Source organism: Carlito syrichta, unplaced genomic scaffold (assembly GCF_000164805.1).
Source record: "Carlito syrichta isolate Samal-C Ts95f unplaced genomic scaffold, Tarsius_syrichta-2.0.1 Scaffold316182, whole genome shotgun sequence".
Taxonomy (NCBI): domain Eukaryota; kingdom Metazoa; phylum Chordata; class Mammalia; order Primates; family Tarsiidae; genus Carlito; species Carlito syrichta.
Window position 1 is genome coordinate 370,187 of NW_007260278.1, and position 27,764 is coordinate 397,950.

The 27,764-nt window shown below is 38.5% G+C and overlaps 1 protein-coding gene across 1 annotated transcript in view; it reads left to right on the forward strand.

Annotated features, from left to right (window-relative positions):
* CSMD3 (CUB and Sushi multiple domains 3) overlaps positions 1–27,764 on the forward strand; it is a 509,139-nt gene that overhangs the window by 300,769 nt on the left and 180,606 nt on the right. The window contains exons 25-26 of the mRNA XM_021706867.1: positions 19,651–19,775; positions 27,094–27,190. Of these exons, the coding sequence (XP_021562542.1) occupies positions 19,651–19,775; positions 27,094–27,190 (222 nt within the window). The remainder of the gene's footprint in view (positions 1–19,650; positions 19,776–27,093; positions 27,191–27,764) is intronic.

The window sequence follows — 27,764 nt, forward strand, 5'->3', positions numbered from 1 at the left end:
TTGTTAATGTGCTAAATTAATGGGGGGAAATTGCAAAGAACCTTGTAAAATTGAGTGAAGTAATCACAGTTAAGTTCTGAGTTCTTGGCATAAGGGTCTTGAGCTTTGGCCTTATGACTGAATTGAGGTGAGTTACAGTAAGGTTCTGGAAAATTTACGTGGTGTGTTTGATCCTCAATTTCCACACCAACACAAACAGGAAAATAGGAGAACTTCCTTGTAGGTTCATTGTAGCTATTCCATGATTAAAAACCTTGTCTTAATTAGTTCTTAAAGCCTAATGAGTAATAAAACATTAAAATTTTGTTGTTGCCAGACAATCAACCACAAAATCAACAGACAAGATTCCAATTCTAAAAGTATTGGATACAGAATATAGGACTTAATATACAGTGCTGATAGTGTTTAATACTATTTATTTTTCCTCACACAACATTGTTGTTTTAATATTACTGATTTTCATTTGTTGATATTTTGCTTCAATAACATTTTAAAGTTATTATATGTAAACTCTGTCTTCCACAGAATAAGTTTTGCATCTTGGAAAAGACTGGAAGCATTGACTTCTATTATCCTTACCAACTTTAATCATTTAGGATTCCTTGAGTGACTTTCATTTACACTTAATATTTTAAAGAAATGTTTTCAGAAGATATGTTGATTTTACTGAGAATAATAGTAATTATTTATTAAAATACACCATTTAGGAGGACTGTGAAATTTCCACCATTCAATGCATTCAAGGTCAAATTGTAAAAGTGTATACTTAAAAAAATAGGCTTATAGTCATGATTTGACTTGTTACCATTGCTACCAAGATTTTTTAACCTAAAATAAAAATATAGTTAAAATAAAAATAATTATTACTACACTTTTAATAGGCCTTGAAAACATATGTTTATCTAACATTTGCAGTTTGCTCCTTTTTCTGACTCTGACAAATTCAAAGATTACATTATCCAAAGAAGTAAGTTTTCTTATGTCATAAAGGTAATGCAGTTGAGATATGGTTAGAAATAGGAAAGATATATAAAGGAGAAATGGGCTGACATTAAATACAAGAGAAAGAGAAATAAAGGAAAAATCAAAAAAGTTAGCAAGAGAAAAGAGAAGTGAGAGAAGATAAGAGAAAATGTGTGAGACAGTAAATAGAAAATAAGAAATTATATATGTAAACCATACACTATTTTTGTCTGAAACTGAAGATGGTCCCTGTATTATATGATTATTGCAAAACATTTTATAGATCCAATATGTAAATTTGTTAATTTCAGTATATTTGCCATCAGTGATATAGATCTTTATAAATAAAAGGAAGTTTGTACAATCCAACTAGAGATTTGTCTCAGAAAGAACAGTAGCTCACACCAGGAACTAGAACCTATAAAAGACTTTCAGACTTACCTATCTTTTGCTGATAATCAGCTTCAGGAATGAATGCTAGTTTACTGTCCTTAGTCTAGCTTTAGCCTAAACTCACCTCCTACTTTGAGGGTGAAAGATGAGGTACTTTGGAACCCACACATTCGCTCAGTAAGAGGCACAGTGGCCTTTAGTTTTACAAATTTTTTGAAAAACCTGCCACTGCAGCTATGGAAAGTCTTTAAATATAGAACAGAGCACTTTTGATTTTGCATTGACTTGTGCTATGGTCTGAATGTTTTTGTTCCCCAAACATTTAGGTTTGAAATTCTTACTGCCAAGGTGATGATTTCAGAGGGTGGGTCTTTTAGGAGATGACTTATCAGATTAGTACCCTAATAAAAACAACTCAAGAGAGATCCCTCATTGTGCATATAACATGAGGGCACAGCAAGAAGATGACTAGCTGTGAACCAGGACCCAGGTCCTCAAAAGACATTGAATCTCTCAGTGCTTTGAGCTTGGACATCTCAGCCTCCAGAATTGTGAGAAATTTATTTATTTATTTATTTAGATTTATTGTAGAGATGAGGTCTCGCCAAGTTGAGAAATTTATTTATTTATTTATTTATTTATTTATTTATTTATTTATTTATTTATTTATTTATATTTATTGTAGAGATGAGGTCTCGCCAAGTTGCCTGGACTGGTCTTGAACCCACAGTCTCAGGCAATCCATTCGCCTCGGCCTCCCAAAGTGCTTGGATTACAGGCTGAGCCACTGAGCCCAGCCCATTTATATTGTCTATAAGCCATTCACTCTATGGTATTTTTTTATATAGCCTAAAAAGACTAAGACAGAAAATTGATACCAGGAGTAGGGTGCTATTGTAACAAATACCTAAAAATGTGGAAGTGCTTTGTAACTGGGTAATGGTTATAGGCTGGAAGAGTTTTGAGATGCATGTTAGAAAAAGCCTATATTGTTGTGAAAAGGCTATAAATGGTGATTTTGGTGAGAACTCAGAATGAGAAAAGGAGAACTTGTAGAGAATACTTAAGTGGTCATGAACAGAATGTTGGTAGAAATGCGCACAGTAAAGTTCATTCTGATGAATCCTTAGACATAAATGAGGAACAAGTTACTGAACAATGGAGGAAAGACTATCCTTGTTTTAAAGAGTCAGGGCAACCCTTTTTCAGGTCCCCTCCCACTTGGAAGCTTTTTTTGTCTTCTTAATAAACTCCTACTTTCTCAAAAAAATGTTTAAAATGAAAAAAAAAAAATAAAGTGTCAAAGAACTTGGCTTATTATGTTCATGTTTTAGTGTTTTGTGGAAGGTAGAGCTTTGAAACAATGAAATTGGATATGTAGCTAAGGAAATACCTAAGCAAAGTGAAAATGGTGCACTTGGCTTCTTTTGACTACCTATAGTAAAATATGAATAGAGAAAAATGATTTAAAGATCTAAATGTTAATCAATAGGTAAACAAACCTTAAATATTTGAAAAATTCTCATCCTGTCTGCATTGGAAAAAATGAGATCTGGAGAGAACTTTAAGAGGACAGCCAAGTAATGTCTGATAAGAAGTTTAGTATGGATCATCCATTTCAACAGAAGCTAGGAGCTCTTCATAAAGACAATAGAGAGATTAGTCAGCAATCTAAATAGAAGCTTTGACCTATTGTCTAAGACAATGGAAGAATGAACCTGAATGCATTTCAGAACTCATTGAGGCTTCCTCTCCTGTCACAAGTCAAGAGTGCAAGGACCTGGGGGACATATTTCAAAGAAGGGGCCTCTGCTGCCCAGAACCACCTCACATCTCAGACTTTGTTCCCTGTATTAGTCACACAGCTCCTTAGTTCCCCAGTTATGGTTCCTGTTGGTCTAGTTCAGAATGCACTGTGCTCAGTGAAGCTGTGGAGGTATGTGTGCCTTCTTGTAGATATCAAAGAATGTCTCTACCTGGGCAGAGAACTGACAAAGGGGTAAAGCCACCTCAAAGAGCCTCCACAAGGACAATGCCCTGTGGAGCTATAGGGGTGGGGATACCCACATGACCATGAAACAGTAGAGCCACTGGTGTATGATTTCAGCCAGAGAGAACCACAGGCATGTAACTCTAATCTTTGAGACCCATGGTATGTGCTACACCCAGCAAAGCCACAAGGGCAAGACTATCACCCCTAAATGTCCAGAAATCAGGACCTCTTCTGCAGTGTGTACAAAAGGCAGGACTTCCATCTGGTGACTCTAGAAGGCAGGACCACAGACTGAGGAGATCTGAAGAGCAGAACATTGAGACAAAGAAGATTATTCTAGAATTTTATGTGTTTGGACTTGCTTGAGAACTCTTACCTCTTTTTTCTGTCCTATTTTTATTTTTTGGAATGGGGATGTGGTCTGTGACTGTTCCACCATCCTATTTTGGAAGCAGGTAACTTGTTTGATTTCATAGGCTCATGCTGAAAGGGAATTTGTCTCAGGGTGAATTGTACCTTGAGTGTCACTCATATCTGATTTACCAACTATTTAGATGAGATTTTGAATATTTGATTTTCTAGTAGATGCTGTAACAAATTAAGATTTTGGGGGTTCTTGGAATAGAATGAATGCATTTTTTATGAGAAAGACATGGATTTGGGGGACCAGTAGCAGAATGCTATAGTCTGTATGTTGTATCCACCCCAAATTCATGTTGAAATCCTGACCCCCCAAGGTGATGGTATTTTTGGGGGAGAGAGACTTTAGGAATTAAATGATGAGGGAAGAGCCCTTAAGAATGGGATTAATATCCTTATAAAATAGTCCTCAGAGAAATCTTTAGCCTGTGAGGACACTGCAAGAAAATATCTATCTGTAAATCAGGAAATGGGCCCTCAACAGGTATCAGATTGCTAGTGCCTTGATCTTGAATTTCTCAACTTCGAGAAATGTTAGAAATAAACTTCTGTTGTTTATGAGCCACCCAATTTATGGTATTTTGCTATGTTGTAGGACCCTTTAGAGAGAGACAGGACACCAAGGCTTCTTGCCAGGAAGCAGCATTTACTCATGCCAGCACTGGCTCAGCAGATTCATATCCAAAGGCTGATCCCCGAACTCCATGGGTCCTGGCCTTACAGACTTTTCACTAACTTTTCTTCACATTCTAGCCCCTTTGTTTCCTTTATATGGCATCATACATTTCTATTGGGCATTTCATGGCACAGTGTTGTGACAGGGTTATGAATGCACACTTAGACATTGATTGCATCACGTTACTTTCTCTTTGTTCTGGGAAGACCCTAACCACATTCCCCACTTTGATGCCCGGGCCCTTCTAGGGTCAAAGAGCATTACCTAGGTTTCGGGGTTTGTACTTCCATAACATCATTACATGTGCTGATATTTTCCTTTTGACTCTGCCATCAGTGAAACTGGAGAAAGACTTTATAACCAGGGCAAGATTAGACAAATTCCCAAAATCACAAGTATAATGCCCATGAGGGTTTTTAATCCCCCCCAAAGTTGAAAACAATTACTTGAACAATTCCTGAGGGTTCGAGTCTTTTCAGGTCTGGATGGAGACATGGGCAATTTTTCTCGTTTGGTCAGTGATTTCTTCTATGACCTTTCTCTCATCATCTATTTGTAAGTGCAGTTGCTTAAGTTAAACTTTCCACATACTACTCCTTCAGAATCAAGCAAGTAATCTAAGACTAAGCGGTTCTGATAGATAGCATTTCACATCCTGGCTTGCTGTTTGGTTAGTATGTTAAGGGCTTTTGCAGGTCTGTTAGCTATAATGTCAACAGACGCCTGCATTGCAGGATAAGGGACTTAGGTTAGTGAAAGGAGCCCAGATTAGAAGCAACTAACAGCAATAAATTATCCTGAAAAAGAGTGCTAGTAGAATTCTTTCTCCACACCTTCAGTCAGTCAGGGTGGCTTCCGCTAATCCAATAGCAAAGAATGAGGCAAGGATTACAGCAATAGATAGGGACTAGGGGTGGCGATACAGTGCAGTAAAAGAACAGTCAATTTATCCCATCGGATGGTGATTCCTCAAACTTCTGCTGTGCATAGATTAGTCAGTTTCTGGAGTGACTAAAGCAGGGCTGCAGTCCTTTAGGGTCCTTTGGTTACAACTCGTTTCCTCCAAATAGTCAGCTTTCCCAGTGTTGATGGATCAGAAGTATATTCCCAGTCCTGAGAGGCTGGTCTCACCCTTCTGTGGTGAATCCAAGGGGCCACCTCGGCTACCTTTATTGCAATAGGGGTGCATAAAATGATAGTGAACAGATCTCTCCAAAGGGGCTTTAGCGGTTGGACATTCCATTCTTTTACCCATACAGTATCTCCTGGTTTAAAATGGTGGGCATTTGTGGTTAAACTTACAGGTAACTGCTCCCTAACCCAATGGTGTAATAGTGGTTAGGGTTGAGCCAAGGGCCTGCATTTGCTGTTTCAAGGTAAGATTGCTTACTTCCTTTACATCCCCTTGTATACCCCTGATAATGGGGGAGGGCCTCTAAAGAATTTCAAAAGGGGAGAACCCTGTTTGTCTAGTAAGACCAGATCTGATTCTTAGCAAAGCAATTGGCAACAGCTGGTCCCAATGTAGGTGGGTTTCCTGACAGTTTACTTAGCTGTAATTTTAGAGTTCAATTCATTCATTCCACCTTTCTGGAGCTCTGGGGACCGTATATGGCATGTAATTTCCATGTAATTCTTAAACCCCTCACCACCAGCTGTATTATTTCAGCCACAAATGCCAGCCCATTGTCCAATCCTATCAATCCTATGGTGATTGGGATCCCAAATCAAGGAATGATTTCTTTTAGAAGAAGTCAGGCCACCTCGTGTGCCTTCTCTGTGTGAGTAGGGAAGGCCTCTACCCAGCCTGAGAAAGTACATACAAAGACTAAAAGATATTTGCAGCCTCAGACTTGGGGAAGCTCAGTGAAGTCCACAACTGTATTTTCAAATGGGGCCCCTCCAACACTCTGTACTCCAGGGGAGATCTTAGGTTCCTGACACAGGTTATTTCTGGCACATGTTTCACACTGTTTACACACTGCATGGGCTATGCTGGAAAGTCGAGAAATACAGCAATTTTAGCCCAATGTGGTCTTGAGAGCCATTCGGTCAGTGTGGGTTTCCTGGTAGGACTGCTTGACTAAGATTGGGGCCACAGTCTCAGGAATTGTGACTCACCCATCCTTAAGCTTTCACCACCCGCCTGGGCAGTAGTTTCCAGCTTCAGTCTTGAACCAGGTGTGCTTGTGTTGTGAGTAATTAAAGGTCTCATTTTGCCAATGGCTAGGGAACAGTGTGGTGGCCAGAGCCCTTGGTTCTGTTGTCCCCTGGGAGGTCATGAGCTTTGTTTCTCTGTTTTTCTGTTCCCTCGAGCAACCATGGTGTCTCCCCTTTGATGTCCCCAACAATGCATAGCTGTTACCTTCTTAGGGGCCCATAAAGAGTTAGAGGATTTCTTTACTGCATTTTATGTCTTTTTCCACTGTGTTGATTAGACCCTTTTCTTTATGCATGGAGGGTGAAGGCATATTTAGAATTGGTGTACATATTGACACCTATCCCTGCTGCCAGTAGGAGGGCTTGGGTTAGTGTGATGAGTTTTTCTTTTTGTGCTGAGGTTCCTTTTGGCAGGGACTTTACCTTGAGAGTAGAATTTAGGGTTACCACAGAGTACCCAGCAAGATGTTCTCCCTCTTTCACGAAACTGCTGCCATTCTTGAAACACTCAACGTTGGGGTCCTTGAGAGGCTGTTCTGTTAAATCTGGTCAGCTGGAAAATATTTTGTCCATGACTTCAATGCAGTTATGATAGGGCTGATCTGGCCTGACAGGCAGCAGGGTTGCAGGGTTGAGGGTCCACACCACTTCTAGGTGAATGTGCAGATTTTCACACAGCATTCCCTGATTTTGACCATCCAGGTATTAGTTAGTCAGTATTGTCCCTTATACTCCATTAAGGTCAGCATTGAGTGTGGCACTCAGACTGTTAATTCTTGTTCCATAGTTAATTTGTCAGCTTCTGTCACAAGGAGGTCTGTGGCTGTGAGGACCCTTAGGCAGAATGAAGGCCCTTAGGCCTCGGTCAATGGAGTCAAGTTGTTTGGAGAAGTATGCTACCAGACAATGCCATGATCCCAACATTTGGGTCAGGACTCCCACTGCAACACCAGTATGCTTGTGCATGTACAGGAAGAAGGGTTTAGACATGTCTGGGAGTCCCAGGCTGGGTGCACTAATGAGGGCTTACTTCTTCAAAGGTCTTTTGTTATATTCGCTCTGATAGCAAAGATTCTCATTATCCCCACTTTGTGGCCTCATAAAGGGCTTGCCAAGACAGAGAAGTTAGGTATCCAGATTCTACAGAAAACTGCAGCCCCAAGGAACTTATGAACCTGACATCGAATGGACAGAACTGGAATTGAGCAGACAGCTTGTTTTCATTCTGGGCCAAGTTGATGCTGTCCTTGGGATAGATAGAAGCTGAGGTATTTGACCCTCTCTTGGCAGATTTGGGTCTTTTTCCTTGAAACCTTGTAGCTGGCCTTCCATAGGAGAGTGAGGAGCTGTTTCATCCCTTCCATACAGTCCTCCAGCATCTGTCCAGCCAACAGTAGATCGTCCACTTACTGAAGTAGCATGTAGACATGTTGGTATGCTGGGAGGGCTTTTAAATCAGAGACTAATACCATATGGAAAATGGTCGGGGAATGTTTGAAACCTCAAGACAATCTAGTCCAAGTTAACTGAACTCTGTTCCCATTTTCGGGATTTTTCCATTGAAAGCCAAAACTGGTTGACTCTGAGGGGCCAAGCGGATACAAAAGAATGAGTCCTTGAGGTCCAAACATGTAAAGAAGGCAGCCTCAGCAGGGATAAGACCCAGGAAAGTATAGGGGTTGAGGACAACTGGGTGTAAGGTACCGGTGGCTTGGGTTACTGCTTGTGGTCCTGAACTGGCCAGTAGTCATCTGTTCCCAGTTTCTGGACTGGCAGGAGAGGCGTGTTCCAAGATGACTGGCAGAGTCAGAGGATTCCATACTTTAGAAGTCTTTCCAGATGTTTCTGGATCCCAATCTGTGCCTTGCGAGGAATGAAATATTGTTTCTGGTGGGTGGGTCCAGCCCCCTGTTTTAGTTCTACTATTATTGGGGGTATGTTTCAGGCTAGTCTGGGACATTGTCCTCAGTCCATACTCCAGGCACCATTAAGAGAAGCTCAGGCCCTTGTTGTGGCTTTTCTATGAGACTATAAAGACTCCACTCTTCTCCTCAGGAGACCGTGAGAGTCATAATTTTTGCCTCAGGTTTTCCCAGGGTCAGAGCTGCTTGGCTGTTGGAGTGGAAAGTTATCTGGGCTTGCAGGTTTCCCAGGAGGTCCTGACCCATTAAAGCCAGAGGACAGCTGCGGAGGCACAGGAATTCATGAATAACTTCATGACCTTCTAAATTACATTGCTGGGGCCGTAAGAAGGGATGACAAGCCTGGCCACCCTTGGCCCCACAATAGTGGCTTGTCTCTGTGAGAGGGAGCCCACAGGTTGGGTTACCACAGAATACTCTGCCCCAGTATCTAACACGAAGTCAAGGGGCTGACCCCCCACAGTCATTCAGACCATAGGCTCCTGGGGGCCTAACAAAATGGAGCCCGGTTTGTTCTAGTCTTCCCCATAGTTTTTACAGCAGCTACGCCAACAAAATCATTCTCAGGGGTCTCATGCTGTTGGGACGCAGGCTGGTACCATCCTTGGACCACCTGGCCTCTCCCTCTTCCCCAGGGAGTTTGACAGTAATTCTCTGGATATTCATTTTTCCAATGACCTTTTCGGAAACAGCAAGCACATTGGTTTCACCCCAATCTTATCTTTGGGGTGGATGGCTCTTCTTATCGGCTCCTTCTCTGGCCCTGGCTTTGACCCCTGCCCGGCAGAGCCATTTTCCAGGAGTGTCCTGACTGTTCCACCACGGCAGTGGCAAGCAGATCTACCTTCTTTTTCATTTTGTGGTCTGCTTCTTATCAGGCCTCTTGGTCTCAGTTGACAAATACCTTTGTTGCGGTCTCTGATAGTTGACTAGCATCCATCCCAGCAAAGCCCTCTATCTTCTATAGTTTGCATCAGATGTCTCCCTGAGCCTCACTGACAAAGGCTGATTCTCCACTGCTTCTAGGTCAAAGAGGGGGGTATAAAGGTGAAATGCCTTGCAGCCTTGCAGCCTTGCATAACCTCTCATAGAATTTACCTGGGCTTTTTTCAGGTCCCTGAAGCACTTCTGAGGTTTTGCTCATATTCACAGCCTTTTTCCCTCCTTCCTTCATACTGTTTAAAAGAGCCTCTTGGTAATGCCCAAACATTTGAAATTCCTGGTCATCCTTAGGGTCCCATTGGGGGGTCTTTCTTAGGGAACTGATTTTGGGCATAGAACTGAGCATTCACTGTCCCTACATGACTGCGGGGGGGGGGGGGAGGGCATGCTCTTCTAACCATTTTATTTTATTTTATTTTTTTGAGTTGGAGTCTCACTCTGTCGCCCAGACTGGAGTGCAGTGGCCGCTCCCGGCCACTGCAGCCTCAACCTGCTGGGCTCCACCGATCCTTCTGCCTCAGCCTTCCAAGTAGCTGGAACTATAGGCGCGCACTACCACGCCCGGCTAATTTTTTTGATTTATTGTAGAGATGAAGTCTCGCCTGCCCAGGCCAGTCTCGAACCCACGGGCTCAGGCAATCCACTCACCTCAGCCTCCCAAAGACGTGAGATTACAGGCTGAGCCACCGAGCCCGGCTCCTCTAACCATTTTAAGGTAGCCTGAGTCAGGAGAAGGTGTCAGCAATCAGTCCAAGTGGGCTTGTGGGTCTAGATGATGGGTTGCATTAGATCAATCATGGCCTGAGGCTTCTCAGTGAACAAGGGAGTGTGTTTTTTCCAGTTCAGGCGATCAGTGGTGGTAAAGATAGATAAAAGTACATTGTCCCCCTTGGATTTGGCTGTTTTGACAGTAGTAGAGGAGACCTCTAGTTTCTCTCAATGGCAGTCGTAAGGCCTCTCAGTGCCTATGGGGAGGGGGGCTGCCGGCAGAGTCCTCCTGGTGCTTTCTGGCCAGAGTATATGGAGTCAGGACTGGCATCTCTAGGGTAGTTGCGGCCAGTGGTATCTCAGGTAACTTTGTGGGAGGGGTGGCTTTAGGGGTGTGGGCAGTCTCTGATGGGGCTCCGACTGCAGTAGGTACGGGGAGTGCAGTATGCAGTGAGGGGTATAATGGCACATAAGGTTCAGGGATTTCCTTGGGCTACTCCAACAGAACAGGCTTCTCAGACACTGGTCGGCATTTTGAGGGAGCCATCATTCAGTCCATGATGATTTTACAGTTCTCGTCTACACAGACTTTTAACCAAGGTGGATGAGATAGGACTATACCTTGCCAATCAATAGTCAATGTAAGGGAATTGGTCAGCATGGCCTATGTCCCCCACAATGACTCTAAACACTTTGGTAACTAGTTCTTTTGTCGAGTGACCCCTCAGAGGGCCAGCCCAGCCTGAAGGAAGGCCATCTATTTCACAGAACCTCCAGAGTTTTCTGGGAGTCAACTAAATAACGTAGTCTCCTGAAAATTCCTTTTTGAAATTCTTTATCATACACTCTAGGGGGGTAAGCTTACTCTGTTTGACACCCATTTCCTCCCTCTAAAAGATAACAGACACTGATGAGAAAGGGAAAGGGAAGGGTTGAGTACTCGCTTCATCCATCTCCAGCAATTCTCCTCATGGAGATATTTCAGGCATCGCTTAGCAATTGGCGGTCAGTATAAACCCCTGATTAAGTTTTGATTCAGAATTTCTCCTGACTTCACTACCACCCTAAGCCTTATGAGGTTGCTACGGATCCACAGATTTGGACTCTGCTCTCACTTCGCTCCCAGGCAGCATCTCATTCACTCGCACTCATACAACATCTCCAACGCACTGCCTAGTGCCTTAGAGTCATGTTTCGTCCCCTATGGGACTATTTGGGCAACTCTGAGAGGTTCAGACCTCTCCTTTTGCCTCCCCTTTTGCCTCCGAGGGGCAGGCATGCCAAATCAAACCCAGGTTCTCACTAGTCTGATGGGTGGTGATCCCTTGGCTGGCTTCTGGGCCTCACTGGGTTCTTTTTGCTCCCAGGTCATTGCTCTGGTATGCCTGGAGGGCTAGTACCCTGCGGATTAATCAGTCCACTGGCACCAGGCGAGGTCACCTCTCCCGGCATCCCGGGGAGCACACCCTGGTGACGAGGTGAAATAACTGTTTTTGCATTCCAGACAAGCCGCCAGAGATGTTGTAGGACCTTTTACAGAGAGAGACCAAGGCTTCTTTGCCAGGAAGCAGCATTTATTCGTGCCGGCACTGGCTCAGCAGATTCATATCCAAAGACTGAGCCCCGAATGCAGTAGGGTCTTGTCTTATACACTTTTCACTCACTTTTCTTCACGTTCTAGCCCCTTTGTTCCCCTTATATAGCAACATACATTTCAATTGGGCATTTCATGGCACAGGGTTGTAACAAGGTTACACATGCGCACTTAGACATTGATTGCATCATGTTACTTTCTCTTTGTTCTGGGAAGGCCCTTACTACAGTTACAGCAGTCAGAACTGACTGAGATAGTACATAGCCAGAGAAAGAAAATTGTATTAGATAACTTGCATTTCCTGCCAAGATCACACGAAAAGGACATATGACCTTATACCATTTCAAAAATATTCTTATTTATAGAACAGGTATAAATCCAGAAAGTTGGCTGTATAACAGATGATTATATGGATCTGTGTGAGACAAGAAATAGAAAGGTGATTATTCTAAATGACATTCAAAAGATAGATCAGTTTGTGTTGACCATTTGGTCCAACTTCTAATCTTGACACAAATGAAAATATTGTTTGAACATTTGTTTTTAATTGTGTATATTTTTAGCTTCAAAATATTCAGAATAAAAAATGGTCATGTCCTAAAATATCTTAAAGTAAAAGAAACTTGATGTCTTATAGATTCAAATATGAGAGTCAAGTACAAAACTATATTAAGTTGATATTAAATCATTCTCTTTAGTTTGGAGTCACTTTTAACATATTCATCTGCATAAAACATTACCTGACTCAAGACATTAGAAGTTCCTCTTCCCCCTAGTTAGAGCACTTAGGCCTTGGCTACCTTTTTGTTTCACAGAATAATTTCATTCTAGTCTCCTCAATTATCTTACTTGGTCTTTGTGTTTTCTGCCACCCGTTTGCCATTCACTCTCTGTACTATTACTCTGCTTTTTCTTTCAGCATCCATCTACCATATCATATATAGTTTCTGGTTTTTGTTAAATGTCTTAATCTGTCTTAATCTGCCCCTTTTCCCCCGCCACTCTATTGTGTTTTTTTGCTCAAATAATATCTGATATATAAGAGGCATTCAATGGACAGTTTTCAGTGAATGTGTGTTTTTTTTTTTTTAAGCAAATAACTGTAGTTATGTCCTGAATATTTGCAGAGTCTCTAACAGCTCTGGCCAACTCCCAGAATATGAGCTACATGCATTTTTACTTTCAGTATTCCACCACGTGGTGCTGCTCTTGCTCACTTTGCTTGTTTAGACTTTTACAAAGCAGAACTTTCAACCTTTTCTTAGATCTGTAGGAAAGATATCTATATATATAAAGCACAAGTAATAGTTTTACATTTTATTCTGAGAGAACAAATTCTCTATTTACCCTTTACAGTATAGATATAATCTTTGACAGTCTATTTACAGGGTTTTATACAAGTTGATTGTTTTCACAGTTCAATGAATGCTGTTAACAGCTTAAGCCAAGTGAGTATCTGATTGAAACCAAGAGAATACTGAGAATACTGTTTTCTACATACCTAATGATTTCCATTTCAATCGTATTGTTTTTGTTTCGCAGTTATTTTTATTACTATCAACACTTTCAAGTTTTTCCCATTATAGTAAAGCACAAGAAAATGTTCAGTTATTTTGCACACGCTGCCATGTTGTGGACTGGAGAGCAGCCCTATTAGACATGATATGTGCACTGTGCTTATCATTAAAATGTTCAGTACTAAATTAGAGGATCTGCAAATTTTAACAACTGGGATATTGACAGTATTAATAAACTCATACAAAATTATAGTGCAAGGTATTCTTAGATAAATTAAAATAAAATACAATAATATTTTACTAAAATTATTGAACTTGGAATAAATAAATACAGAACTGAAAAATAAAACTTCTGCTGAAGACTGAGTTTTTATCTTGCAAATTTGACCTTGTTACACTTCAAATTTCTTAAAATCTTCAGTCTCATAAAACCCCAGGCTCTTCTTCCTCTGAGATTCTGTGATTCAAATAACCCCCTGCAGCCACTAATAGCTTTGACAATATATGGCTTTAGGCCTAAATTCTTCTGTTAGTGGGAGGTCTTTTTTGAAAAACCTCTGAAGCCCAAACCTACTCTTCTCAGGCAAAAGTCTTTAATTAGCTACTTATCTGATCACCCTTATCTGGGTCTGTTTTTTCAAGTCTTTTAGAGAGCCACAGAGAATTGCTTTTACTTGGAAATCTCCATGGCAACACCTGTCTATTTCATCTTTCCTTAGAGTGGGAAGGAAATTGATGAAGAAATATATACAAGATCACTTATTCATTCATCCATGAAAAAGTTATGCACTATAATAATAAAGAGCAATCATTAGTATTTATATGAAATGCAATTAAGCATTATCTCATTTAATATTGATGTCAACTCTAAGAAGTGAATATGATTATCCTTCTTTTACAGAGAGTAAAACCCCTTTGGTTTAGAGACAAAAGTAGAATTAGATTTGAACTCAGGCTATTTGATTCCAAAGCCTATTTTTAAAATCCATGTATTATATTGTGTAATACTGATCAGAAGGGAAACATCATATATCTTTTAAAAATAGAATGCAAATGTTAGATTAAAAATAATATAAATGTTTTATAACTGAATGCAATATATGGTGTAAAACTTGTAAAATATTTTGTATGTGTATATTGCTTGTTTGGGAATATTTTTATAGCTTTTTTTGGTTAAAAAAAGGAATTGAAGTAGAGTTTGACAAATATGGCTTATTTAGTAAAACAGTGAGATACATGATGCAAGAATGGTAAAGAGGTAACTTGTAACTGCAAGATATATGTAGATAGATATACAACCAGTCTTTCAACAAGCTTATTCTTTTTAAAAAATTTTTTTAAAAATTTTAAAGATGTGGGGTAAAATTCAGGGTTAGACATACAAATGTTCATTATATAGGTACCCTTGTTAATGAGATGTGCCCCTCACCCCAGGCAGATTCCCACCCTGGCCAATCCCACTTTTCCACCCCCTTCCCAGCAGTTTCCCACTACTGCCAATCATTCTCTTATAGTCTTATGGTATTATGAGTGAGATTATAGTATTATGAGTGAGAACATGTGATACACAGTTCTTTGTTTCTGTGAAAGATCACTCAGGATTATAAATTCCAAGTCCATCCAGGTTTCTGTGAAGTTCATGATTTTGTTCTTCTTTATGGCTGTGTAATATTCCATCGTGTATATGTACCATATATATATATATATTTATCCAGTCCTCTTGTGATGGACAGCGCAGTTGGTTCCCATCTTTTTTATAGAGTGATTTGAGTTCTTCTGGGTATATTCCCAGTAGGGGGATTGAGGGGTTGTATGGAAGGTCGATTTTCAGATCTTTTAGGAATTGCCACACTGTTTTCCACAAAGGCTGTACTAGTTTACACACCCACCAACAGTGTGGAAGTGTTTCTTTTTTGCCGCATCCTCTCCAGCATCTGTTGTTTTTTGAGTTATTGATGAAAGTCATCCTGACAGGAGTTAGGTGATAGCTCAGCATGGTTTCAGTTTGCCTTTCTTTGATGACTAGTGAGGCTGAACATTTTTCATGTATCTGTTGGCTGCTCATATGTCTTTTTTTGAGAAGTATCTATTCATATCTTTTTCCCACTTTGTAATGAGGCTGTTTGTTTTTTTCTTTTCAGCATGTTTGAGTTCCTTGTAGCTCCTAGATGTTAGGCCTTTGTCAGACATACATCAACAGCTTATTCAACCAGCATTTTTTGAGTGCTTACTAAACACCAGACATCATTCTAGGCACTGGCAGCATAGTATAGTGCTGAATAACATGATCCTTGCTCCTACTTTTTGCATTTACATTTTACATTTTAGTGGAGGGAGACAGAAGAAATCAACAAATATATTATCTTCTTTTGAGTAGTGGTAATTATTATAGTGAAAAATAAAGCCAGAGCTTGAGTTACAAGGGAACGTCCAGAGAATGCACCTGAATGACATAAATAAAGAGAGGAGTGCATAAAGTCCTGATAGTGAGTGAGTGTGTGGAGCATGAAAGGAAGAGAGATCTTGACATGTTCAAGTTACAGCTAGAATTCCAGGTGTCTGGAACACAGTGAATGGTGACAAAGAGAGATAGGAGATGACTTCAGAGAGGCAGAACGGAGTCCCATTCATATGGAGCCTTGAAGGCCATGGTGAGTTGGAAGTTTCTCTAGGTACTGTGGGAATTCCTTGAGCAAGGGAATGATATGATCTTATTCAGCTTCTTAAAAAAAAATCACTATATTTAGTATAAGAAGGAATGGAGTAGAAGCAGTGTGACTGATTAGGAGCCTACTGTGAAGTAGAGGGGAAAGGTAATGGTGATTTAGATAGAAAGATTGTGGTCAAAGTGATTAGAATTGGCAAGCTTTGGGATATATTTTTAAGGTGGAGTTGACAGTGTTTACTGACAGATTGAACATAGATATAAATATGAACTTGAATGTCAGAAAGGGGAATCAATAAGGTCTTAAGCTTATGGCCTAAGAATTGGGTGGATGTTGGTCACATTTACTGAGATGGAGGAGAGAGAATGAGGAAGGCTTTTAAAAGTATTACTTTAGACATATTAATTTTGGGATGTCTATTAGTAATATTATTGAACAACTCAACGTAGAAGTCATGACTAAAGATAAACATCTAGTAATCAAAGTATATAAACATAGAAGTGGATGTCATCATTGAAAGGCTAGTGATTAGAATAAGGAGATAGTCTGGGGAATCAAGTTGCATGGAGGAGGATGATATATATATATATATATTTGGTGTGCTGCCAGTCAGGAAAGTGTGTGCTTGTTCTGATGGCCAAGCAAAGAAAGGCTCAAACAGATGGAGTAATCAATAGTGAGAGATAATTGCTCATGTGTACAGTAAAATGCAAATTAAGAATTGATCATATCACAACATGAATATTTTGGTGACTTTGACATAATCATTTCATAGGGTGGTGAGGACAAAATCTTGAAGGCATATAAGAAAGAGAGAATGGAAGAAGAGTGGATAGCTTGTCTCAGTAGCAACATGGAAGGAAAATCTATAATGCCTAGAGCAAAAGAGTTAGAATCTTGGCACCACAGTATGCAGAGTTCCAGACAAAGAGGTAATTAGATCATTGAAAGGAGGTACCTATAGAAACCTAGAAGAAACTTAGCTTATTCTTAGTTTAGTCTTTTGGCCTCGGCATAGTCATTAGAAAGCATTTAGACATTCTACTGCAGGCCAAGCCAAGTGGCCTGGCAGCCTATGCCACTCCTTTGGTAAATCTCCATCAAATGCAAGACTAGGACAGCCCAAATTTTCAATTCATGATTTAGCATAATAATCTATAGTAAACTTTCAGGTTCCTTGTCAAGGCAGAAGGTCAAAGACATAGAAATGATAATAAAACCATCTTTGGTTAAGGAGTTTGCAGTTGGCAAATGTCTGACAAAGTCTCTTACAGGAAAACCACCACCCTTTGTCTCCTGCCATCCAGCCCACCACCTGAGGGTATGAAATGCTAATGTCTGGCAACATCAAGATCTAAGATTCATGTGACTAAAATCAGCATCAAAGGTCCCTAACCCTGGACACTCCTTTGGGCCCAAAGCCCCCTACCCAAAAGCCCTTCTACATACTCATTTCATGGCCCTTCGAAGCCACACTCACCTCTGAGTGTTGGCCCCCTTTTCAGTCTGTGAAAGGTGACTGATAAACTTTACTTGCTTGTACTTTCTTACTTGGTTGCAATCATGCATTATTCCCAGGGTCCTGGCACCGGCTCTGGCCCACCTTGTACCAGCCGACTCTTTCACTTGTCTTCTCAGAATTGAATCTGCGGGAGGAAGAGTTTAACATATAAAAAGAATATGGAAGCATAGTATGATAAAGTTGTACAGGAAAGCACCAAGGCTCTGGGAAACCGTGGGGCACTTAACACAGAGGGTAGTCATGCAGGGCTAAAGAGTCAATATCCACATTGTCCACAGATAGGTAGATATCAACTATGTGAAAAAAGGACAAACCAAGTGACAGCATTAAGAAAGCATGTGAGTTTTAGAAGGCTGCACTAGAACAGGGGCTTGGGGTGGTGAGGTATTAGGAAATTATAGTTATATACAAACCTGGAGGTGAAGTTAGAGGCTAATACAATTAACTATAGTCATCTGTAGAGTTAAGGGAATGGAAAGATTTTTGAAGGATTTTCAGCAGAGAAGTAACATGTCATATTTTAATTTTAGAAAGATCATTTTGACAGTAATTTGGAAACTGTAATAATACATGGAAAATGTACCAGCCACAGGGAGGCCAATGAGGTGATTTATGTAGTAAAAAAAGAAAAGAAAAGAAAAGAAAAATGAGAATGAGGTAAGGTAATGGCAGTGAGGATGGAGGGGAAGAGTGTCTAACAAGTATTTTCTTTCATCTCAAGATCAGCACTTCATCCACCATATTTTTTCTTCTATTTTTTGGGATGAACTTTTAAATTTCTTCTTCCACCACTTTCTTGCTATTCTCAAATCATGCAAAACTTTTGCTTTTTGTCCTAAATGAGTTCAGTTATTTCTGATTAATTTAAATTGAATTTGTATATAACCCAATAACAAAGATTTATAAGAAAATACAAAATAGTTTTCTTTTAAAATACATCATCACATTATTAAAAAGCTTTGCAGTACTTTTTTTTTTATAATTACCCTAAGTTTCTGCATTTGGCTTTGAAAGTGGCACAAAACTACAATTCACTTTTTTATTATTAGTACAAAACATACATCCTATATCTTACCATTATAGCCAAAGTAGGACAAATTCCCAAGGAGCAGAGCATCATTGGTACATAAAGTAACAAAAATTGTAGCAAAAGGAAATATAATTGATTGACTCCTTATTGTGTATCAAGCAATGTGCTAGTTTCTTTGTGTACTTTTTCATTTGTCCATATTTTTCACAAAAGTTTTTTAGAAACAATAATATGAGCATTTTACAGATAAGGTATCTGTGTTTCAGAGAGCTTGAGAAACATGTTTAAGAGTCTTTGAGTTAGATTTAAGAGTTGTGAGTTAGAGCTTGCCCAAAATCAAGCTGATACTATTAGTGATATGAGAATTTTAACTTCAGATTAGTACCTTAAAAAGTGATGTAAGCCTTTATTGACTTCAGAGTAGTCAATACTTAATATTTCTTTTATTAGTTGTACTGGAAGTAACCAAATTGGGGCCATATCAAGTATCCTCATTCCCACCTAAGAACATGGGCTCTGATTCCAAACTGCTAGGGTTCAAATCCCAGCTTCATCTTTTATTAGGTGATCTTGGGCAAGACAGCGTCTTAATGACTCCACCTCATTTCCTCAACTGTAGGATAGGGAAAATATTTATTCCTTCCTATCTCACTGGATCATTGAAAGGCTCAAATGAGTTGAAATACTTAAAATGCACTATTCTATATAAATATTATGATCATAACATAATTGTCATTATCCTCATTACTTTTCAATGGATGCTATTGCTCTTTAAAGGATGCTTGAAGAGGGAAGCACCAAATAATTTAAAATAATACTTCAAAACATTTTATATCTAAAAGTGAGATATTTTAAGGTGAATTTAGTCAATGCACTTGTTAGTAATATAATACAGATAATATGTTATTGAGTTAATTGTAAGATTTTAGATAAGCCATTGAAAGCTCATTAATGCTATTTCATTTTTAAATATTTTATGGTATAAAGAAACTATATTTTCATTGTTCTCATGAGTTTTTAAAACAGTATGATTTAATTTTGTTTGCAAGTCTAGTCTCTGTCTAAAATGTTATCTCTGACCTTTTCTCACATTTTAATACTTTGCATTAGAAATAACTCCCTCTCTTGGACTGCTTTATTTTAGTGCCCTGTGGTGGAATTTTAACTAAGCGCAAAGGGACTATTTTGTCTCCTGGATACCCTGAGCCTTATGACAACAATCTGAATTGTGTATGGAAGATCACAGTGCCAGAGGGAGCTGGCATTCAAGTAAGGATTTTTAAATTTTTCTTCTTTTTATTGTATGCTTTAAGTTAATCTTTTCAGAGATGACAGAATGAACATTATTTCTAAAAATTTAGCAAGTGATTTTGACTGCTATGGTTGAAATTAATACAAATGTATTTATTATACAATTTTTAATATGCAATTAAAAGAAAGCCAATTCAAGATGACTTTAGCAATACAAAAAAGAGGTGTTGCTCTATATTACACAGAATCTTGAGGTAAAAAGATTTAAGGGTTGTTTATTGCAGAGGCTGAATTTTGTCTTTCCCGATTTGAGTTATTTCCGTCTCTCTGTTCTTACATTCTCAGCATTTTGCCTTTAGTTCCTGGGTTTCCCTTCTTGAGGTCTTGAGGTGACTGTAAAAGCTTTAGGCATTACAGCTTTGTATAGCCATGGCCAACAGCTAAAAGGGAACATTTCTATCTCGTGAATGTGTTCAATGGTTAAGAAAGCTTTTCAAGAAACTTGTTAGCAGACTTTCCCTCCTGTCTTGTTGACCAAAATTTCAATCAGATCCACTTCTAACCATACACGGGGTAGTAACCACAAACTTACTGTGGTTTGGCTTAGATAAAACAATATTAAGTGCTCGAGTAGACAGCCTCCTCTGATGTACACATCTCTTGTTTAATTGAGTTAGACCAGGTCTCTGCTAGCAAAGAAGAGAGAGTACTCTTTTATAGGAAATCAATAGTATCTGTCATTTTTTTTTGAGTTGGAGTCTCACTCTGTCACCCAGACTGGAGTGCAGGGGCCGCTCCCGGCCACCGCAGCCTCGACCTGCTGGGCTCCGGCGATCCTTCCACCTCAGCCTTCCAAGTAGCCAGAATTATAGGCATGCGCTACCACGCCCTGCTGATTTTTTTATTTATTGTAGAGATGAGGTCTCGCTGCCCAGGTGGGTCTCGAACCCGCGGGCTCAGGCAATCCACTCACCTCAGCCTCCCAAAGGCACGGGATTACAGGCGGAGCCACTGAGTCCGGCTTTGTCATGTTATTTCAGTTGTCAACATTTTGGGGGGGAAGGGGAGAGAAATTTGGTCAGTTACTCTACTTTACAAAGATATTTTTTCTGGATGAATTGATGACTTCTTACTGCTGAATCAGTATATACTCTACGGAAGGTAATTATGCTTCACAGAATATTACATTTCGGAAAGTAATTATGCTTCATAGAATATTACATTTTCTAGCATTCATAAAAACAACTTCCCTAACTACTACAATAAGATTCCTGTTTCTCCAGTTGATGTAAGAGGTTTCCTTTAGAAACTTGAGACATAACAATTGTGAAAAAAATAACCAAGACACTGTGAATTAAAACTGAAATTAGATTGCAGCATAAGTTATAGTGAAAAAGGATCAGCTTCTGGGATTTGATTTTTTATAATTTTCTTAGAAAATCTTAAAAATTACCTGACACTTGAAAGATATCAGGAGTAAAATAGGCCAGTAAACCAATGAGAAAATATCAAGTGTGTATTTTCAGAGATTTAAAAACAATCTAAGACTATAGATAAATGCTTACATTCTGGCTAGCTGTACTGTACGTTTATGGTCAATTTGCAAAATTTGAAAGTAAGTAATCAATCCTTTCTTATTATAGTAGAATAGCAAGAATTTTCAGTTTAGTCATGTTCCATTTGTACAGAGGAGGTGATAATTGTAGAAACTTCAGAGAACCTTCAAAGGACTTTTACCACATCTTCTGGTTAAAGGCTTCTGAAGGTTATCCCAGAGTATTTACATATTAGCACCAGCTTATTCATTTCTATCTCATCTTAAAATGGTAAACACCTAACACTTTTCATTGGTTATCTTACTCTGTTTTTGACTCACTGTAGTGTGACTTTAACACCCAATACTCTAATCAGACTGCTCACATAGTGATGACCTAGATGTCATGAAATCCAGTATAGTTTTCATCTGACTTTTTCTGTCAATAGCTCTCTATCCTGCTTCTTCTCTCCTCACTCCTAATACACTTTTGCCTCATGAGCTCCTATAACAACAATATGTTTTTGGATTTTGCTGTGTTTTCTTTTCCACATCTGTAACTTCTACTTCTACATATCCTGCGTGGTTTCCTCTTATTTCAGCCCATTGTCAGCCTATTAGTGTTTATGTGATTCTGTGGCCTTTTGTTCATCTTACCCTATATCATTGTCTCTGCCACTTTTTCTGCCACTTTTACTCTTTCTGTGGCTTCAGCTACTTTTATGTGCTAAAGACACATAATAAACAATTAGAATATATATATATATATATATATATATATATTTTGAGTTGGAGTCTCACTCTGTCACCCAGACTGGAGTGCAGTGGCCACTCCAGGCCACCGCAGCCTCGACCTGCTGGGCTCCGGCGATCCTTCCGCCTCAGCCTTCCAAGTAGCTGGAACTACAGGCGCGCACTACCACACCCGGCTAATTTTTTTATTTTTATTGTAGAGATGAGGTTTTGCCAAGTTGCCCAGGCAGGTCTCGAATCCACGGGCTCAGGCAATCCACTCACCTCGGCCTCCCAAAGTGCGGGATTACAGGCTGAACCACCGAACCCGGCCAGAAAATATTTTTTAATGAAGGGCTGAATAAATGATGACTTCCAGACCTAAAGGTCTAACCCAAACCTCTCACTAAGCTGTACTAGATTGGTGGGACATGTATCCACTCACCCGCTTGACATTTTCAGCTAAATTTCTCGCTAGTATGTTAAATTCAACCTGCCTGAAACTGGATTTATATATTTTTCTCAAAATTGTAGATCTTCCCTAGTGTTCTAACTCAAAATGACTCTCTCATTCATTAAGTTGCACAAGCCAGAAATCATGGTTTTTCTCTGTCTTCTACTCTGCACAGTGAAACATGTCCGGTCTATCTAAAACAAATATTTTTCTCCCATCCACACTTCTACCACCTCAAATCAGGTGGCCATTATCTCTGTCCCGGGTTCTTATTCTTTCCAGTCTGTTCCCCATTGAACAAATAAAGTAACTTTCTGAAAATAAAAATTGAATGCTGTCACTCTCCTACTTACCTCAATTGTCCCCAATCTCTGTAACTCCTTGACACAATTGGTTATGCCTTTGTTCTCTATTTTCATTTCTTGACTATTCTATTTACATGACTTCAGTTCTTTAGAAAATTTTGGCTTTATCTTGCCTCTAGACTTTTGTGCATGTTGTTCCCTCTGCCTGCAACACTCTCCATGATCTCCTTAATTTTACTTATTCATACTCATTTTTGTCTCAAGTTAAAATACATTGTCTATGAAAGACTTTTCATGAACTTGAGACAAGGGTATGCTTATTCCCTTGACGTATGTTCTCATAGTGCCCTGTAATGTCTTTACCAAAACACCCAACACATTTTAATATTACCACCTGGTTATCAGTAAGCTCAGGAGGACAGGACCAGGTCTGTTCTGGAAACTAATACAGGGCCTGACAGTATATTCTTAGTAAATATTTTTAGGATGAATCTATGAATACCTTCACAAACAGAGTTGAGACTATTTTAGGGAGTTAACAGACATGGTGAATTGATAAGTTGTCTGCAGAAAAACTGTGCTATGTATCAGTCATCCTAGACAAACACTCTTTAAAACTGGATATGCATAAATGACATGAAAAAATTTTTTACCAAGGATGTATGTTGTTTAATGATTACACTTTATAAAACAAAATTTTAATTTAGCAGAGCATTTAGTAAACTTATAGTATGTGAAGTGTATTGGATTTTTAATTTTAAATGTTCTAAAAAGACTACAAAGCACTTTTTTTCTAATTAACCCTTTATACAGATGATAATTTTAGATATATCATATCACTAAATTGCAGGAACTTATAGCACACACACACACACACACACACACACACACACACACACACACACACACACACACACCAGACACACATAGATGCAAGACATGGCATAATTGAAACTTCCTAAGTTTACCTAAAAGGTATCTGGCTAGAACATGAGGTTTAAAGCAATATTTAATTTATTTTTCTTTGTCAGGCTAAATATGTGTGTGAATAAAGAATTATATAAATATTCAGTAAGTCATATATGAAATGAAGTAGGATAATCATTACTGAAAAGAAGAAGAAACATTTGGAACGTTGAAAAAAATAGCAATATTATAGAATGATTGAGTAGTCCTTGGAAATATACTCAACAATAGACTATTTTGCTATATTACTATTACAGAAGAAGTTTGAGAGAGGTATAGACTCACTTATTTGCTTGTTTATGTTAGTAGAGTACGTTAGGAAGAGAATTCCAAAGGGGCTACATTCAGCAGTAACAGTAATCATTATCAAGAAAAGGGAAATCTTGATGTAATGAACCGTGGGGAAAAGCATTGGACATGTTGTTGTCAGTTTATAGCATGGTTATCATAATTTTATATAATCTTCTAAACAAAGTGGAATGGAGTTTGAATAGTTGTGTGATAAATGCCTGGTTTTAATGGTTGGAAATTCATGACCTCATCAAGTTGTCCCACTGCAGTGATGGATGTCTCCATCTGATGCAATGTTCTACTGAATGCTGAGCCAATAGCTACCTCTTTTCAGATCTATAATTGGCTCTCATTTGGTGTCTGTCCTAGTAGGTTCTCAATCACTTCCTCGAGTCTTCTAACAGATCTCATAGCAATTTTGTGCTTCTACAGTCTCTATCTTTTTATTTATGCCAGACTACATTTACAATTTACCCAGAACCCTAGTGGCAAGCAATATTAGATCTCTGTGGCTGCTGTGATAAATTACCATGAGCTTTATAGCTACAAACCGCAGAAACTTTTTTTTTCTCAGAGTGTTGGAGGCCAGAAATCTAAAATCAGCTTTACTACACTGAAATCAAGATGCTGGTAGATCTTCTCCTCCCCCCACCCTCCCACCCATAGGCTTTAGAGAGCTAGAGATTCCCTTCCTTGTTTTTTCCTTCTAGTGGTTGCCCGATTTTTTGGAATCTGACCACACCACTCCAATTTCTGCCTCCGTGTCCATATCATTTCTCCTCTTTTATGTCAAATCCTTCCGCATCTCAAGATTCTTAAATGAATCACATGTGCTTGACTCTTTTCCATATTAGGTAATATATGCAGGCTCACGGGATTAGGATCTGGTATCTTTGGGAGCCATTAGTCAGGCTATTATATGCATGTATACAGCATTAAACAGATTTTATTCCTCCCATCTAGGTAATAGTTTTTCTTGAAGATATCTATATTTTTGTTTTTACCTCTACTCTCAAAAACTAAAAAAAAAAAAAAAAAAAAAGACACATTCTTAAATTATCCTACTCACGTCTTCCCCTATTCAAACCACACAAAATTCAGTAACTTCTACTGCAACACATGAAACATCTGGGTCCCCCTTCTTCTATTCTTGCCTACAACCTAATTTTGTCTTCTATTGCTTCTCTCCACAATAGACATTGAAATATTATTGCAATAGACATTAAAACTTTGTTTTCATTTATTTTCTTCATCTGATGTTGTGTTGTACTTAGAGCACAGTCCTGATTATGTTCTTTCTCTCACTTCTAAAACCATCACTGGAAAACTGAAGGTATAATTATGCCTTCAGGTGCATAATTATTATGTTGATGTTAAATTTTTTATTGAGTCTTTCCCCATCTCTCTCTTAGCAAAGAGTTATTGAGTCATTAATACATGTCAAGCGCTATTCTAAAACCTTTATACATATTAACTAATTTAATTTTTACAAAAAAAATCTATGAATTACATACTTCTATTACAATGATGTGTTTAAGTAATCTGAGGCACAGAGAGATTAACAACTTTCCCAGGGTTATGCCAATGAGTAGAGAGAGACAGGAAGCTGCAAACTGGACACTCTTCATTCTAAGGTCTCTTGTGTTTATCCACTGAACTCTGCTCTTCCTAACTTTTCTAACTTTGCATACTTGTTTCCTTTTATGTAAATACCCTCCACTGTGGCTAAATTGGATTACTGATGGTTCACTAAATCTAGCTCATTATTTGCCTCCTTTTACATTTTTATACACTTAATAATTTCCTTCAGTAAAAAAAGTTTTAAGCTTAGTCAAAATGTCAACTCCTGCCTGAATCTTTACTTTGTAAATTTTTTTCTCCTAGCTAAATGCAGCCTTTTCCTCCTGAACTGGAAGGAAAGAAATATTCATATAGGGGGAGGGATTGATCATTGCCTAAGGAGGTAGTGGTTATATTACAATAACACAGCTTCAGTTCTGGTCTTCTTCCTGTCCTGGAACATTGACATCGGGTCTGATACCAATCACACAGGCAGGATATCTATTGCCATGTGGCACTCACCCCTGGAAAGAGGCACCGGCATTCACTTGCATGGAAGAATAATGATGGACTATTTTGCAGATAAGAAATCTTTAATGAATGAAGTTGTAATTATTTAGTGAATGAGTATAGTGCCTACATTTATAGCAGACTTTAGTTAAAAAAACTTTTTAATAAACCTATTGCTTTTCCTCCTCCATAACTATAAAATATTTAATAAGCAAGGAACAAAACGGATAATATTCACAATAGTGAAGGTCCTGTGGGCTCTTGCAAAAGCTCAAGCTGTGCCAAGTGATGTGCAACAAAGTAACACATGCCTCTTTCTTTAAATAAAATTTAGTAGACATGAGAGAATTAAACCCCAGCATTTTCCTTCTTAGTATGTGGGAACATCACAGTGATTTAGTCATTCACATTGAGGTCTATTAAAATATGCACAGGGGATGATAATGTTAAAATTTTTAAAACAAAAATAAGAGAAGAAATTGACCAAAGTTTACACAAGAAAAGGCTAAATTAAAAGTATCCAGAAATAAATATAGTTTAAGTAATGTGTATTATATGGTCCTATATACTGTGGACTGTGAATCTTGTTATTTCCTAATAGCCAAAAGCAAATGAGAAAACTGAATCAGTGTCAAGAAACTAACACTCCAAAACATAAAAGTTAACCAATTGTTTGGAACATGCATTGGGATTCTTGGCACTGAGTTATGAGATTAACTCAAAGCTTTTAATGAGGGGAATGTTCTGAGAGAGCAACAGATATTCTCCATGTTATATCCATAATGAACATAGCTAGGTACTTCATAAGGCATTCTACATAAAAATCAGCTCATGCAGGCCAGAGCTGTAATGGCAAAACCTATGATGGGTCACAATGATGTGGTCCAGATTTGTACTCTCTTTCCTGGGGGCAATTTACAAGGGACTGTATTATATGTAACAGGTTAGAAATGTGTATTCTTATCAGTAATTATTATTTCATAGGTACAAGTTGTGAGCTTTGCTACAGAACATAATTGGGATTCTCTGGACTTCTATGATGGGGGAGACAACAATGCTCCAAGACTTGGAAGTTATTCAGGTAAATAGGAGAGCTGAGATGAAAGAAAATACAGATATAATGAGGAAAAGAAAATATTTTTTGAAGAGTTACTACAACTTTGACTTAGTAGTTTTAATTTACTTTTTACAACTTTGATTTAGTAGTGTTAATTTACTTTTTACAAATGGGCAATAAACTAAGTTACAAGATTAGAAGTTTGATAGTTTTAAAAGTAAAGTCAAAATTATTGTTTAGAATCTTACTATATTCTTACTATATTTGTATAATTATGTATTAACACTTTTGTGTTAATGGTAATATTTTCAGCCAAGTTGTGATTCAGGAATAATATGTGTGGGAAAAAAAAAGGATGAATTATAATAGTTAAAAATTAGACTGTTCTTGGTGATGGTATATTTACTCAATGGGATACTATGTAGTTGTTAAATAATTATAGAGACTGTCTAACTACATGGCAAATGCAACAAGGTACTGTTAAGTGAGCGTAAAGAGAATACAAAATTATTTCTATTAAATGAATTAAATGATATGAAATTAATATATACGTATGTAACAAGACCAGAAATAAATACAGAATAAAATAATCTGATTT